Genomic DNA, 16,753 nt, shown 5'->3' with positions numbered 1-16,753 from the left:
AATGTATTTTGCTTTAAAATATCAAGTTATATATTTAATAGTTTCATATACTTCACCAAAAATAACCAAATCGATATTTCAGCTTCCAAGTAGATTCAGGTCACCTCATATGAAGAAAGGTATTGCAATTGGATCAAGAAATGGTCTCAGATTTTTGCTTAAAGTGACTGTGTCCCAAATATGGCAGCGAGTTATTCAGTCAAGTTTCATCAGAGAAAAAGACTCCCTCTCTCCCTTTGCATTGAGGTTATAACATCTGATATAATCCTCCCTCTCCTTATTCTAATCATTAGTGATCTGAATTCAATAGGCTCTTAACGGAGCTGTCTTTTTGGATTGGCCCCCGGAGCTTGTCCCTCTCATTGGTCAACTGGGAGACGACTCCCTGACTGGCTCTGCATGTGTTCTAATAGACAATTTATTTGGCTGGCATACCAGTTCCAATCCCCTAGGGGGCAGCAGACAACCAGCAAATATAGTCTCACCATCAATCACTGCTGCAATCCAAATATCTCCCTATATAGTGATTATTTAACATACTATAACTTTTTGCATTAATCACTTATCATTTTAATTATAGATGGGATAATATGATGTCATTTTCCTGATTACTCTAATACTAAATACAAGCATGTTTCTAGTGATCATACCAATAAGCAATTACATTGTCGATCATTTGCTTTCCCCAGAATCATCTTAATATGACATACATACCTTGAGATCAGCAAACATATGTCATTTTCATATAACTATATCTACATTGGATTACTATCCCATACAGATTAATATTTCATATCTGTATATCTCTCTTTGAGAGTACAAAACACATAGGATATTATTTAAAATACCAATTATATGTGTACTTATTAAGTGCCTGAAAAATATAAAGGAATAGGTTATTAAAATTGGAGATTTTAATTTGACTGTATAGCTATTTATTAACTCAGCATATGTATCCCAATTTGTCCTTTAGATGTCTGGAAGACAGAAAAAAATATATAAATATGTTACATATTTTAAAGTGGGATTATTGCAATTGTTATTTAATCCTTTACAATCTGAATTGCATTTCCCCAGATCCATATATAGACATTTAATACAGTCTAAGGCATATATTAAATGTTTGAGATTTAAACATAAGTTGTGATTCAAAAATGAATTTACAAGTTTTAATGCAAAACATGTGTCTCTGCTTAGCTAGCACAGATGTGGATTCAAGGTCTAGGGGTAATTAACAGGTCTGTGCTAATCACCATATTCCTTTCTTTAGTGAGTTTCAAAGGGATTTCCATAGACATCATGTCTGTTGGCATATGCTTCTTGTGTCTGATCTAAGATTTGCAATACACAACCATATAGATGGTCATCTTTTTGAAGTAATTCGCTTTTATTTGAAATGACTGTCTGAACCAACTAGGTCAAATGTCTTCCCTTTGTTCTCACCTGGATGCATTGTAATTTTGCATATTGAGTGGGGGAGGATTGAATTGTGGTCAGCTAGGCATCTAATGTCTTACAAATAATGAATCATTTGGTGTAGACAGCCATGTATATAATAAATAATATATATATGTATATATATTATTTAATAGCATTCAGATACCCTGGCAGGTGCTGGTAAATATTGCTGCAGAGTTGCTTAATATTAAAAATATGTTTTAAAGAAGCTTAGCAAAAGCATTATCAGCATGTGATAAAACTTTTCAAATGGATTCAGTACTCCCAAAAGACTATTAAAGCAGAAAGCAGTATAGATAAAAACATAGTACAGATGCATGATATGCACTTTCTGGATTTGTAGAAAAAAAAATAATAAGCAATAACAACATTTTCTGTGGCCGGTGAGTGTATATATATTTATATATATATATATATATATATATATATATATATATATATATATATATATATATATATATATATATATATATATATATATATATATATATATATATATATATATATATATATATATATATATATATATATACGTGTATCTTTAAAATCATTATACAGATAAACAAGTATATTACTATTTCTTATTACTGAGTTACCTTTGGGTGTGTGCCAAAGAATTGTTTGCACCAGGGCCCCCCTCTTCCCTGTGAATAAGTTCACTAGGCAATTAATTTTCGACCCAGCGTGTTAAGTGCCACCCACAATACAAAGTCCAAACTCTGTTTTCAAAAAGGGGTAAAGAATAACCAATAAAGTTACCCTCAACAAATAGTGTGTATTAATGTGGGTACAAGTAAGCTTTCTCCAAGCCAGTTGATCTCTAGATGACCTCAGGCACTCAGGCAGCTCTTCCAATAGCTTTGTACTCTAAAGACAAACCACAAAACAGAAGGTGCATCCTTCTGCAAATCAGTTATATACTCGAAAATTCCAAAAGGTGAAGTGAAAAGAAAACTCACAAACATGGCAGCACTCTGTTGTGCTGATAGACACAGGCTGGGAATTTTCAGTATCCCCACTATATGATCCCCGTATGAGGGTATAATACCCACAGCTGCTCCCAATAAGAAAGCTCTTCGAGTCTTATACTCATATATTTATTACAAGAATTAAAAACATAATTGTAATGAGGATTAGACAAAATATCTTCTTACAAAGCAACAAAGACACTAAGTGTTTCTCAGCTAGCAAGGTGTTTCCACAGGTGCAAGTGTAACCCAGTGGCTCAGGTACAGCAGCCCACCCTTTTTAAAATGTTATATTTTCTATTAAATGAATAAATAAAGTGCTGTAGAGAAAGACTAAAGAAATAACAAAGTAAAGCTGTTTACTTTTATATTTATAATATTTCTGGTTCTTCACTGCTACTCTACATTGGTAGCAGTTCCTTGGTTATCACGTGGCCCCTTCTGTGGTTCTCTTGCTGGGCGGCTTACAACTATAATAACCCAGGGCTTCTGGGAGAAATAAGCAGCAGACCTCTGCTGAGGTGCTCATTGTAAATTGGACACTGGGTTGGCCCGGCACTGCTTTGTTAATCATGAGGGGAGTATAGATGCAGACAGACAATATGAGATTTGAATATTGTTTAAAAGTGCGATTTTTACTGATAATTTTTTTCTTCCCAGGGGAAGAATTTAATGTGTGTCTATGGTACATAACAAATGATGTAGCTCTGTAATACAGCTCAAAATGGTTGACAGGTTTTGTCTTCTTACAGTGTCTAAATTTGCACATCAACTTGTTCAAAAGAAATTAATTCAATTAAAATAGGAAATACCAAATATTTCCTGCAAAGGTATTTGCTGAAGATAAGTGAAAAGACATCATAATAATTTTAAACACCTAAGGAACTGATTGACCAATAGTAAACATGTTGCCATTATGTTAATGTATGTAATCTTGAACATGGCATAGAAAAATTGAGGGAGTCTATAATCCTGAGTACCATACAGTCATGTTAAAGAAGGTGTTTGGAATTCCTTAAGTTAGACCTATGAAGCCCCACGAAGCTACCCAAAAACCGGTATCCTCCCAATAACGGTAAAAATGAAACTATGCTGAAAGATGAGGGGAGCGCTAAAAAGCCATGGGGAAGGATAACAATATTTTGGTATCAGATTGTTATATTTCCATGCGATTAGAAAGACCCTCTGGTTGTTACCATATGTGTGGTGCGAACTTTTTATATAGTGGATAATCTATTTATATAATGAGGCCCATTCATCAAGCTCCGTATGGAGCTTGAGGGCCCGTGTTTCTGGCGAGCCTTCAGACTCTCCTGAAACACAAGTTATGGAGCAGCGCTGCTCCATAACCCTGTCTGCCTACTCTGATGAGGCGGACAGGAATCGCCACAGTTCAACCCGATTGAGTACGATCGGGTTGATTGACACCTCCCTGCTGACGGCCCAATGGTCCCAAGTCTGCAGGGGGCGGCATTGCACCAGCAGCTCTTGTGAGCTGCTGGTGCAATGCTGAATACGGAGAGCGTATTGCTCTCCGCATTCAGCGATGTCTGTCGGACCTGATCCGCACTGTCGAATCAGGTCCGACAGACATTTGATAATTCGGCCTCATAAATTGTGAATTTCTGGTGTAAAATTATTGAATGTTCCGTGTAATTAAAAAGACCTCTTACTTCAAAACATATGTGTCAAACAATTCTGTGCAATTAGTGTGTCTTCTATATATTCCAAACTAATCTGTGTCTAAAACCTCTTTATGTGTCTCCAACTTATTTAATAAAAACTCCTCATATATAACCTGTGTCATAGACTGTGTTACAAACTAATCTATATACCTTAATAGTGTTATAATTATAATTGTAATTGTCAATGGTGTGGTTATCATTAAATACCAGATACAAAATTATATTTAACCATCTTTACTGAAACAATGTATATTGAAACAATCTTAACTAAAACAATGTGTATATAAACAGTCCCAATGTCCATAAAATTTGTAAAAGTTGTGGCCACAACTATCCCTCCGATTTAGGTTGTTTAAGATTCCAGAGTGCAATAGTTAAAATCCTCCTTCAGGATTATAATTAAAAAGTCTCACTGTTCTTCCATGTAGTTAAAATGCTGTGTTGTTATAGCAATGATAGGCTATGTTTGTGGTTCCTTTTGTGTGTTGTCATAAATACTGATGCGGTTGTCAACTTATATCCACTAATGTCCCTTTATACTATGTATTCCCCTTACCGGACCTCCGATGGCTTGTTACCTCCTCTCCTGGGTTTTTGGTTATGGGTTATGGAAGGGTTGCACTGTCATGTCGCTGGAGGTTGTCTGACTTATCCAAAACCTGTCTTCTCTTTCGGTGTCTTTGCGCTTGAAGTTCCCGGCAACTCCCTTCTACCCAATCACATATGCTTCAGTCCCACGTGACTACGGAGGGCCAATCGGGAAACCGGACACAAGGGGAAAGGTTCTTCTCAATGTTCTGTATTATCGGAGCCAGTGACATCCTCAATTAATTGTTAGTCTACGCGTTTCAGCGCTACTCTGCGCCTTTGTCAAGACTTTTTACCATACTAAAAACTTAGCTAATTGTCACACTGAATAGACCTATTTTTCTAAGATGTGTGAAAGCAATTTAAATCTGGCACTGCCTTGAATCACATTGGGGTCTGCAATAGAAAGGCTTCATTCCTGAGGATTATATTATCATGGCTGCCCTCCCTATAAGGTCTTGGGATGTGATTAGTAATTGAAGTCTTTGATTACACTAGATCACCTGTCAGCCAGAAATGATGGATGACTGATAGGGGATTAGCCATGTGTTCTTGTAATGTTCCATTCAGTTTAAATACATAATATTTCACATACATAATATTTCACACATGGTTTGTTGGTTAGGTTGAAAGCTAGGTTAGGGACCCAGGGAAGAAAATACCCTCATTTTGTGCCTGCAGACGTTCAATGTGTTGTGGTTATTGTTTTGTAATTTTTCCTATGTGCTTGGCTCCCAGGCTTGTTTGGGGTTAACTGCCTGAGTGTTAAGTTCCCATCCGCCGTTGTGCATATACAAGACCCCAGCTTACCTGCTCTCCTAGCCGCCGTTGCGCTGAATGCAGGGCCCCCAGAAAATCTGCACGCTGCCTAGATTTAAAGGGCCAGGCACTAATTTCAGGAACCCCCACCTGGAGGGCGCAAGTCTGGGAGTTCCTATAAAAGGCTACTCAGTACCTCACTCTGTACTGAGTTATTGCCTTGGAAGGTCCTCTTTCCTGGTTCCTGCTCCTCTGCTGATACTTGTGAACTTGTGTATGTCTGCCCTTCTGCTGAGACCAAAGACCTATACTATGATACTTGGGTATGCTTATAGTGCTGCTGAGACCAAAGACCTCTCCTGTAATACCTTTGTATGCTTATACTGCCGCTGTGACCAAAGACCTCTGTTGTGATACTTGTGTATGCTTATACTACTGCTGAGATCAAAGACATCTGCTGTGCTTTCTTAGACACTTGTGATTACTTATACATGCCCTCTTGTTCCTGGACACTGCTCTCCAGTAGTACCTGCTGGGTTCTGTGCTTGTTGAGAGACTTGTGCTTAATTATATATGCTCTCTTGTTCCTGGACATTTCACAACATACCTCACCAACAGTATCCGCTGGGTTCTGTACTTGCTGAGGGACTTGTGCTTGAAGTTTTCGTGGTAAAAAGATATCTGGTTCAATATTGCATCCAAAAACAGAAGACAGCACCCGGAAAATCCAGCAGACTCACTCACAGGTAAAAAAGCAAAAATGAAGTTTAATAAGTACATAAGCATATAAACATGCAGAGTACAGAAAGAAAAATGGAAGGTCAAACATGTTTCGTAAGTTTACATATTACATTTTGTCAATGACCTATAGAAAGCAACTGTTGCCACACCTTATTTATAGCCTAAAGCTCCTCCCCCTACACCATATATAATTCAGGTACTAATGGCTCATACACCTGTATCAACATAAAAGCCATTTAGTTCATGGATTTAGGGGCTAGAGGATAAATATGCATCCTAAATCTATAATTTAATTTAATTTGATGAGTGCGAGGAATACAAGGAATAAATACAGGTACATTAATTTGTTAATCCAAACATTATTAAAAAAGCAATATATACTACAATTAATAAATGGAACAATGTATATATACATATGCACTGTTTAATATGTCTCAATGTAAATGCTAATACCCATTGCAGATACAGCAAAATTAAAATTACGCAAAAAGTTGTATCAAGATGAAAGATCATTGAGACATATTAAACAGTGCATATGTATATTTATATATTGTTCCATTCTTTGGAAATTCTGGTTCAATATTGACCTAATTTTGTTTTACCTGTTTCTGCATTACAGTTATTTAGTAAAAGTTTATTCAAGAAAGACTTTCTTTCTTTTGGTTTTCCATTCCTGCATACTGAGTTCCAGACACCTCCCTCATCCTCACACTGAGTCACTTGAGTGTTGGTGAACACCTAGGGCTGTGAGTTTTGCTAGTGGCAGGGGATGTATAGCCTCTCTGGTTTGAGAGTACAGTTCATCTCTGTCTTAGATAGATAGATAGATAGATAGATAGATAGATAGATAGATAGATAGATAGATAGATAGATAGATAGATAGATAGATAGATAGATAGATAGATAGATAGATAGATAGATAGATAGATAGATAGATGTACCAAATATGTGTAGCTTTGAGGAGAGAAGGGAAAGAGGTATGATATGATATATTAAGGGACTTAATAAAGCTGTAAACATTTTTAATTTCAATTTATATGATTTAAAGAGCAGTGATTTTTGTTTCTCCATATCTGTGGGCACTAATAAAAGCTAAAGTAAAAAGCTGATTGGATTGTGTACACTGCAAATGTGCTGTGATTTAATGTGCACACAATGTACATACCATGGAAAAACATACTCCCAGACAAGTCGACTGCACCGGCCCTGATTCCACTGCTAAAGGTGGATTGGGGGTAATTGCCACCCTGCCCCCCCCAGCCCAATCCATCCTTGTCTGGTATGGACTGATATGCAATGTAATTTTGTCTAATTTATTTCTTGTATCTAAAAGACAGCAGTTAATTCTCTCCAAATATATATATTTTGAAAAACAAGTGTTGCTATCTTCAATAAATCTACTTTTTATTTTCATGCTTTGAGAGGTAATATTTTGAGAGGCATACAATACAGCCTTAGTAGTGAATAGTTCACAAACTTGCATTTTCCAATTAACTTCAATATTAGTTGAAGCATCTTTATCATAACCTTTTCCCATGCAAAGTAAAAAACAAACAAAATTAAAGATTAAAATACTTCTATTCTTTGGTTAGATGAATGTAATGGCAAATTAGCTGTATTTTTCATAAAGTTGGAAGAAACTATAAGAAAAGTGAAGCAGGCATAATGTTCAATAGACTTGAAAAAAAAGTTCAAAAATGCTTCTGACTAAGCAATTACCATATACTTGCCACTAGAGGGAGGAGCAGCACATATTGTACTTGTCTGACGTAGGCTACACATGACTGCTATGCTTATACAGCATCTGGGAGAATAATGAGCTTTAGAATGCCGCTGCCTGAACATAACACGGAGCTGTAGCTCTCAGACAGACAAGGTTGTCACTCAGCTCTCTGACAATGCGGAAGTCCTGCTGCATAATACACGAGCAGAGGGAGCACTTTCACACAACTTGTTCTCTGATCTAAGGCAGTGAAGATTGCTCTATTTCAGCAATGCTGTGGAACTAATGCCAAAATAGATGCTGAAGGAAAGCAAGTCTTACACATCTCCAGGATGAATGAATTAAGGCATATTAGAGTTGCAGAGACTCGAGTCCAGGACAATAAGGAGAAAGGCGCAAAATGTAACCAGGACTGGATGGCAGCCCTCCCTCCCTGTTTAAGCACGTTACCTTTATCCAATTTGGCAATACCAGGTAGGATTACACAGCTGACAGTTACAACTTCTTTGACAATGAAGGACAATGGGTTATACTGATGTGCCTGTGCAGGGTTACTAATCCTTTGCTTATTGATAATAGAGGTGAATTTAGTGGATTGGCTACGTGAAGAATAAAATGAAGAAGTCTACTTTATATATTTTGATTGCAGGGCAGGTTTAATAACATGAATACATTATATCATTCTATTTTAACTTTGTGTCATTTTCTCGTTTTGAGGACATAAATTATTTTTCAATCCAAGATATTTGTTACACTATCTGTTTTTAAATATGACATCAAACGTTATACCTTGCTCATTTGATTAGATTCGCTAAGCATAAAAACCCATTGAAGAAAAATGTGTCCAGTCCCTGTTATTCTATGGTACTGATTAATTGAATGGGGCAAAGCTCCCTAAACCTATAGGAAAATGCCAGTGTAAAACAATACACTTGTTTTCTTTAAAACATATCATTTCTAAGCAATATCCTTGTGGTCCCAATTTCTTTAATTTAGGTTAATTAAAAAAAAAAAAAAAAAAAAAAAAACACAACATGAATCCTAAGGTGGTTTTGTTTATTTGTAATTATTTTTTTGTGCTTTTTTTCTCTCATTCAAATCCATTAGAATTCTTGGTTTTCTTAAAGGGACATTACATACATACATTGTTAGACGTCTCTATAGAATGCCAAAATGAATTAAAATGTTTTTAACACAAATTAACACAAACACCTTTTTACAGCAATCGTTTTTCAGTAGTCAGAGTTCAACCACAATGTGCCTTATTTGGAGAAGTTAATCTGGGCTTTAGTCTTCAGACAACAAGGCTAGTATCAGTAATAGTTAGTATAAAATGTGTTGTTTTGCAGTTCTAATCAGCTAAAGACTTGAGAAGCAGGGTACATTTTATGTTCTGAGAATTAGAAAGTCCTCAATTTCCGTGATTGTGATTTTCATCAGGTATTGCCAAATGTTTTTTACTGAGTATCACAATCCCAAAATGTTTCTGTCATTAATACCACTGACAAATCGTTACCTTCTGAAGGCAACAACACATCTTTATCTACATTGTTAAACTCCCAATTCCGTAATCCAACAACCAAATTCACAGGATTAACAACAGCAAAATTGCACATTTGTGAGTTTAAAGACTACATCACGATTGAAGGGCCTGCAAGGTGGTTGTTCAGTTTTAATAGTGGGTAGTGATGCTAATAGGTGACTTGTGCAATTGCCTGTTGTGTTCCAAAACCATAGAGATATGTGTATGCCATTTTAAAGGATTTAAGCAGGGGCCTTATTAGTGTAGTGGGTGTGTGTCTTTGCTGGTTTATTAAAGGGATATTAAACCCAAACATTTTCTTTTGTGATTCAGACAGAGCATACCATTTTTTTTTAAAGTTTCTAATTCACTACTTTTATCAAATTTGCTTTATTCCCATGATACCCTAAGGTAAGGCCCAGAGCAGTCCCGCCGTGCTGCACACCCTTCTCCAAGTGCCACCAGAGACCTCCAGGGACCAGTGTTCCTGCTTTTGGGAGTGCTAATCATCTAGTAGCCCTGTCTGTAGTGATTAAGCTCTGTAGTGAAAGAAGCTCTTTCCCTTCCGTACAAATACCAGACAAGGCTTAGTGCAGTAGAGAGTAACTTATTTTAAAGGGACAGTCTAGTCCGAAATAAACTTTCATGATTTAAATAGGGCATGTCATTTTAAAAAAAAATTCCAATTTACTTTTATCACTAATTTTGCTTTGTACTTTTGGTAATCTTAGTTGAAAGCTAAACCTAGGAGGTTCATATGCTAATTTCTTAAACCTTGAAGGTCGCCTCTTATCTGAATGCATTTGGACAGTTTTTTACCTCTAGAGGGTGTTAGTTTATGTGTGTCATATAGATACCATTGTGCTCACGTACATGGCGTAACGTAGGAGCCAGCACTGATTGGCTAAAATGCAAGTATGTCAAAATAACTGAAATAAGGGGGCAGTTTGCAGAGACTTAGAAACAAGGTAATCACAGGCAAAAAGTATTAATATAACTGTGTTGGTTATGACAAACTAGGGAAAGGGTAATAAAGGATTAAACAATACAAATTCTGGTGTAGAATGTCCCTTTAATGGTCAAGACAGAGTGTTTTTATACAGTACATGGTATAAAATGTAAACATGCAAAAGCCAAATTACATACAACCCCCTGCTCTCCCCCTTGTGTCTAGATCCCACCAGAATGGTCCGTTCTAGTCACATGGTGTGGGGGCAACAAGCCTTTTTGTGTTTAGCGGATATTCACAAGGTAGCGTAGTGAGGATAGGTAGGGGGTATTGCCTGTACAATAAAACACATTCAGCCAGCTAGAAAAATGACCTGAAAAGGGGTGCCTTTATGAGGGGATGGGGAACAGAGTTTAATAGGGCAGAAAGAAAATAAATAAAGTGACTTGTTAGCTAGGAACCATCTTTTTAACCCCTGAGTGGCTGGGCTCTGGAACAAGCATCAGGCTTTGTGTCACAGTGCTTAATTTGATAAGTGAAAAATGGCTTTGTAAATGTGTCATTAAGTAAAGAGAAGTTGGATTGGAAAAAATAGGACTGGCACATGTTAATTACAGAAACAATTTTCAGCAATAGGATAATGAGAAAGTGGTTTATTGTGACTGCATCAACATCAAAAAGGGTTCATCTTCTAAAAAAAATGATCTGGCAGGCAGTATGATGTTAGCGTTGTGCAATATGGTAATAGCACAAACAAACTCACATACAGCACCTTTTTCCAGTGAATGTTGATGCCAGTGGGACAGAGGTGAGTGCAGGCCTCTCCAATATCAAAGTACACGGATCCACAGCAGCAAGACGTTCAAGATATTTATTCACATATAGGAACTGATACAAGTGACGTTTCGGGAGCCATTCCCTTAATCATGCTTTTCAATTGATAAGGGAATGGCTCCCGAAACGTTGTATCTGTTCCTGTTATGTGCTGTGGATCTGTGTACTTTGTTGTGCAATATGGCGGTAGCCCAGAGAACGCAATGAATGATAACAATTTGTTTTTTACATCACAGTTTGGGTAAAAGAACAAAAGTTCACCATCCTTAAATAAATAAAAAAATGTTTAATCCAGGTTGTACTTTGCCTGTTAGATATATATATATATATATATATATATATATATATATATATATATATATATATATTATACTTAGTACCCTTTTTAAGATTTTTTTTTTTAATTAACTGCTAAATTTTCAAATTTGGAAGTAATTTATACATTTTGTTGTTTTAGATTCATTTATGTTTTTTTTACATTTCTCTTATTTACCTTTTATCACTTTATTGTTCAATATATGACATCTTGGGCGTTGCTTGATTTTTTCCAATGAGTAAGATGTGCCACAAAGCAAAAGGCAAGATCGACTGGTATAGAAAATAAATACAAACCTCTGATGTGCCAGTGGCACATTTCAGAGATAACTTACATAGATTAAATGTTTGTGTTTTGATCTCCACCTGTCTAATTAAAGTTCCTTACATACAATCCTGCTCATGTCATCTGTTTAATGCAGACCTTATAATCACTTGATATTATGTACTACAATCTAGTCTTGTCAAATGAGCTGGTATTCCTCTGCAAAACAAAATCAGGAGTCTAACAGAGATGCAGTCTAAACAGTACCAGAGCTTGAAAGCCTATAATAGCTCCAGGAAACCATATGCATTAACATTTAGGGCTCCATTTATGTAGATCCTAATGCAGCTTTAGTAATATATATTTTTGCTCGAAAGGAATGTACTCTGGTGAGTAGCTGATAAGAGTTTATTATATTCTAAGCAGTTTTAGGAACACCCTTTTAAATGGGCTGAGCCCTCTCACTATTTTTCCCCACCTCTGGGAGGTTGATTTATTTTGTGGCCTCTAATTGACATAGCTTTTATATAGAGAAGTATTCATATTTTCGTATAGGTGGCAGTTTCAACAGGCAAAATCAGCTATTTTAAACGATTAAATAAAGGTTAAGTACCTATTTATAAACAATTTAGTACACTCCAGCTGGTAAAATGGATTATTGGGAACACTTAAAAGGTGAGAGCATTTAACAGTAAACTATCCCTTCAAATGCTCTGTCCCGTGATGTCTGATTTGCTATTCCACAAGAACCTGCTCGCCGTATTTAACAAGCAACGGTTATCAGACTGCTGCTTTCCTAACCTCTTCGCCACATCTAAGGTGGTGAAATTCATTCGCCGCGGTCTAGTCCAACCGAGGAGATTGACAGCTCCTGCTTCGCGTGATTGGCTGTGCACGCAAGTGAAAAATAGCGCTTGTGTGCATTTGTAATTTCCTCCGGGGAAATTTGCCCCTCCAGAGGTGAGCTGAGGCGTGAAGGGGCGCCTATATGCGCCCCTGTCCACCTCAGCTTTGATATATCGAGCCCTAAGTAGAACACAGTAGAGAATCTCTTAACTATGGACAAACGGTGCTGAACAGTCTGCACCATGGGTTGGTACTCACTCAGCGTGCAGTCTCTTTTTTTTCCTGGAATGAACCTTTCACATAAGAGGACTTTTCAGCAGTATATCAGTCTGATCACATTCATTAGGACAGTCCAGCCCCAAAATACCAGGCAATTCTCTCCTGAAAGAAAGATGTTTACAGATAACCCCCAGACCTAAGTATTAGCCTATGTCCACCTCCCAATGTCCTAATTTATTTAATGTATTTCATATTGCAAATCAAAATGTCAAAATATATTCTTGTCAGCCCTCTATCTAGTTCCTTGAGATATATTATAAATGTATGTATAATAAATAATAGTAAAAGTGTTGTTTGCTTTTTAATTGTAAGCTGTGTCTGAATAAAGAAAGTTTAATTTTCATTTTCTCTTGCATCTTCATGTGGCATTATAGCACAAATACCAGCTCTGTGTTTTATTGGTATACAATATAATATTCACTTACTAATTTAATTGATGATGAGTAATGTGTATTGGTAATATGATTTACTTACATAAATATGTCATTATAGTAAATAGGCTTTAGACTATCTGTGATGTGAAGTTTTAAAGAAAGCAGGAAATGATGATCATTAATTATTTCTAATATTATTAAAAGTACATGAGAGTCAAAATTTAATTTTTATGATTCAGATAGAGCATGCAGATAAAAAAAAGTGTTAAATTTCACTTCTTTTACTTCTTTCTCTTTAAAATGTATTGAGGCGCATACTTAGGTAGGCTTAGGAGTGTGCACTATATAGCACCTAGTTTTGCCACCTGTTATCCTGGATATATATGAGTTATACATCCTGCAGGGTGTCCAGTAGTACTATTCAAGTATTATCTAGAGGCACAATAGATATTACTTCCTGCAGCTCTAGAGGAGGCAGTGTTTGCAACAATGTATAACATCATAAGAAATCTTGTTGCAAACACTCAGTTTAACCTCTTGATGCCGTTAGAATGTTTCATGCTTTTAAGAGAGCATGGAATGTCCTATGATTTGCAGCACCCTGCTCCCTCCTGCTTTGAGGCAATGGAAAATCTGACTGTGGGACGTGCCTAGCATCATAGGCAGTCCTCCAGGATCTGATCTTGGCATTGATCAGGTGATTTCCTGTTTCCTTCTTTTCCTAAGCGCTTGTTATAAGTTGTGTTTTTAGGCTTTATATAGAAAGTATTTACTAGTTTTAAATCTGATGAGGTCTCAGTTAGATAATCCATAAACTGCATTACCAAAAGAAGAAATAATGTTTTCAAGCAAGTCATTCTAAATGGTATTTAGATTTAGTTGAACAACATTCTTTTAAACCAGTACAAATACCTTAGATGTTGTTTGCTTTCTGAAGAAAAGTGCATCATGGTGTTAGTTGACAACTCTGCATTTATATAACACAAAACATTGTAATTTATACTCCAACTCAAACCATCAATTAAAAATATCTCACAAACCAAACACTATGAGCCCCATGTATTAAGCAGCGTATGGACAAGCTTCTCAATTTGAGATGTTGTCCACACGCCTTCGCTGCATACGAGCAACTGATCTGTACGTCAGCTGGCCCATATACATCATTACACACTCCGATGAGTGTGTAATGTCCGCCCCTTCTCTCATGCGAGAGAAGGGTCTGTCAATCACCCAGAGCGAGCAAGTTCGGGGGGATTTTTCTTCACCACCTTCGAGGTGGCAAAGAGTGTAAGAAGCAGTGGTCTAATAATCGCTGCTCCTTACATTGCGGGAAGCAGGCTCGCATGTGCGTATCTGCCCCACAAGGGCTCCGGAGCAGCTTACTCTACTTTGTACATAAAGCCCTATAAATATACCACAGTCAGAAACTTCATGAACATCTAGTGGTCAATTACCATCTTTTCCATCGATCAGCTACCTCATCATAAATTACCATTAAAAAGGGACATGATACACAAACTTTTTCTTTCATGATTCAGATGGACCATATAGTTTCAAACAACTTCCATTCTCTGTTATCAAATTTGCTTCATTCTTTTGGTATCTTTTGTTGAAGGAGTAGCGATACATTACTTGGAGCTAGCTGAACACATGTGAGCCCATGACAAGAGGCATATTTTTGCAGCCACCAATCAGCAGCTAGCTATGAATAGTGCATTACTGCTCCTGAGACTACATTTGCACCAAAGGATACCAAGAGAACAATGCAAATTAGAAGTTAATTGGAAAGTTGTTTAAAATTGCATGTTCTATCAAAGTCATAAAAGTTTATTTTTTACTTTACTTTCCCTTGAATCTCCTAAATAAAATGATAAATAATAAATGTGTTTCCAGTGACTTATACTAGCTACAGGGTATAAAATGTATGAGAAGTTGCTCTATTAATACACTCGAGTAGGTAAAATGGATAATTGGAAACAAATTAAGGGGGAGAAAAATGTAGGGTATGCTGTCCCTTTAAAGGAAAATTATATTGCAAAAATGACATACTCTAATTCACTAGATCATTTATTTTAGCACTGCTGACCCTGACAATCTGTGTGTTTAACCTCTTTGCTATTGGAAATTTCAGAGAAAAACTTGCCCAAAGTAACAAAGAATTTTTAGCATTTTTGCTATCACTCAGTTTAAAACAGAAATAGAGCCCTTTTTTTCATTTTACCTTAGAAAACTATGTATATATTTTAGTAGAAGTAGACAACCCACTGTATTGACTTAGACCCATTTTGATATATTTGATGCCACTATTTGGCCACTATCAAATAAAAAAAATGTTAACTTTTTCAAAAACTTTGGGTTTCTCGCTAAATGATTTACACACATCTACTGCAGTCATAAGACAAATGGTTGTAAAAGCTTCTCTAGGATCCCCTTTGTTCTGTTTAGAAAAAAAGCAGACATGCATGGCTTTGCCATTGGTTTTTGGCAAGTAGGCCTCAAGTTGAACATTGCACCACACTTCTGAAATTCCTGGCAGCGAAGACGTTAATCAGTTAGCTTGTAAGGTTTATATTTGCTCTAGTGTAGGGATTACCCTCCCACCTGACACTTCCCACTCCCTGAAACCTACCTGATCTCTCTCAAACAGCTCCTCATCAATGGTCACCACCATCTTAGGTACTGGCAGTCCGTCTTTCATTTATTATTCTTATGATTTTATATATTTTTTTTTATTTTATATTTATTGATAAAAAAAATTAGAGCCCTCAAAGATCAAATTTTTTTCTGTAGTGTAGGTTCCCACCTCCAGCCAATATTTTCCCTTCAAAACCTTTTTTCCACCGTGTAGGGAACCACGCCCCTCCCTTACCCCTCCTCTGTTTACAGTCCCTTTTAAAAGAAAAAGGGAGTGGGGAGTAAGTATCATTTATAACAGAGAAGCAAAATGTGTTTAATGTCCCTTCAGCATGGCTTTAACCCATTTCCCTGGAGTTAAACACATAGATATAGACAGGGCTTTTTGTAAAAGAAAAGGTGCCGGTACTCACTAATTTTTAATTGATAAATTCTGGTCAGTAGCTTTGAGAAAAGCAAAGTGACAAAATTATTTACAATGTTCAATGTATTTTGCAGCCCCTTCTTGTGAAAACTAGAGTATTTACATGATGATTACAAATATTACGTCTTATGAGTTGGCAGAGGTGGGGGTAATCAGTACCAGTGAGTACCCCCACAAAAAAGCCCTGGATATAGACAAGCAATAGAGCTATAAGAAAATGCTGTAATTTATTAGATTGTTTTCTTATTGCTACTGTCCCTTTAAGTTATTTCTAAAATGAAATGGAGTGTGGAGTAAGTACAATTTTTATACAGAAGCAACATTTTTTTTAATGTCCCTTTATCTATCTAAACACATAGATATAGACAACCAATACAGCTTTAAGAAAA

At 36.4% G+C, this 16,753-nt stretch overlaps 1 protein-coding gene across 1 annotated transcript in view; it reads left to right on the top strand.

Moving 5' to 3' along the window:
* The first annotated feature begins 8,043 nt into the window (after positions 1–8,043).
* The window catches only part of PLCXD2 (phosphatidylinositol specific phospholipase C X domain containing 2), an 84,160-nt gene continuing 75,450 nt past the window's right edge, over positions 8,044–16,753 (top strand). Inside the window, exon 1 of the mRNA XM_053706946.1 lies at positions 8,044–8,396. Within this exon, the coding sequence (XP_053562921.1) occupies positions 8,255–8,396 (142 nt within the window). The 5' untranslated portion in view covers positions 8,044–8,254. The remainder of the gene's footprint in view (positions 8,397–16,753) is intronic.

The sequence above is a fragment of the Bombina bombina genome, chromosome 3, assembly GCF_027579735.1.
Source record: "Bombina bombina isolate aBomBom1 chromosome 3, aBomBom1.pri, whole genome shotgun sequence".
In the NCBI taxonomy this organism is placed as follows: Eukaryota; Metazoa; Chordata; class Amphibia; order Anura; family Bombinatoridae; genus Bombina; species Bombina bombina.
Note: the sequence above shows the minus strand (reverse complement) of the source record. Positions and strands in the feature narration are given on the sequence as shown.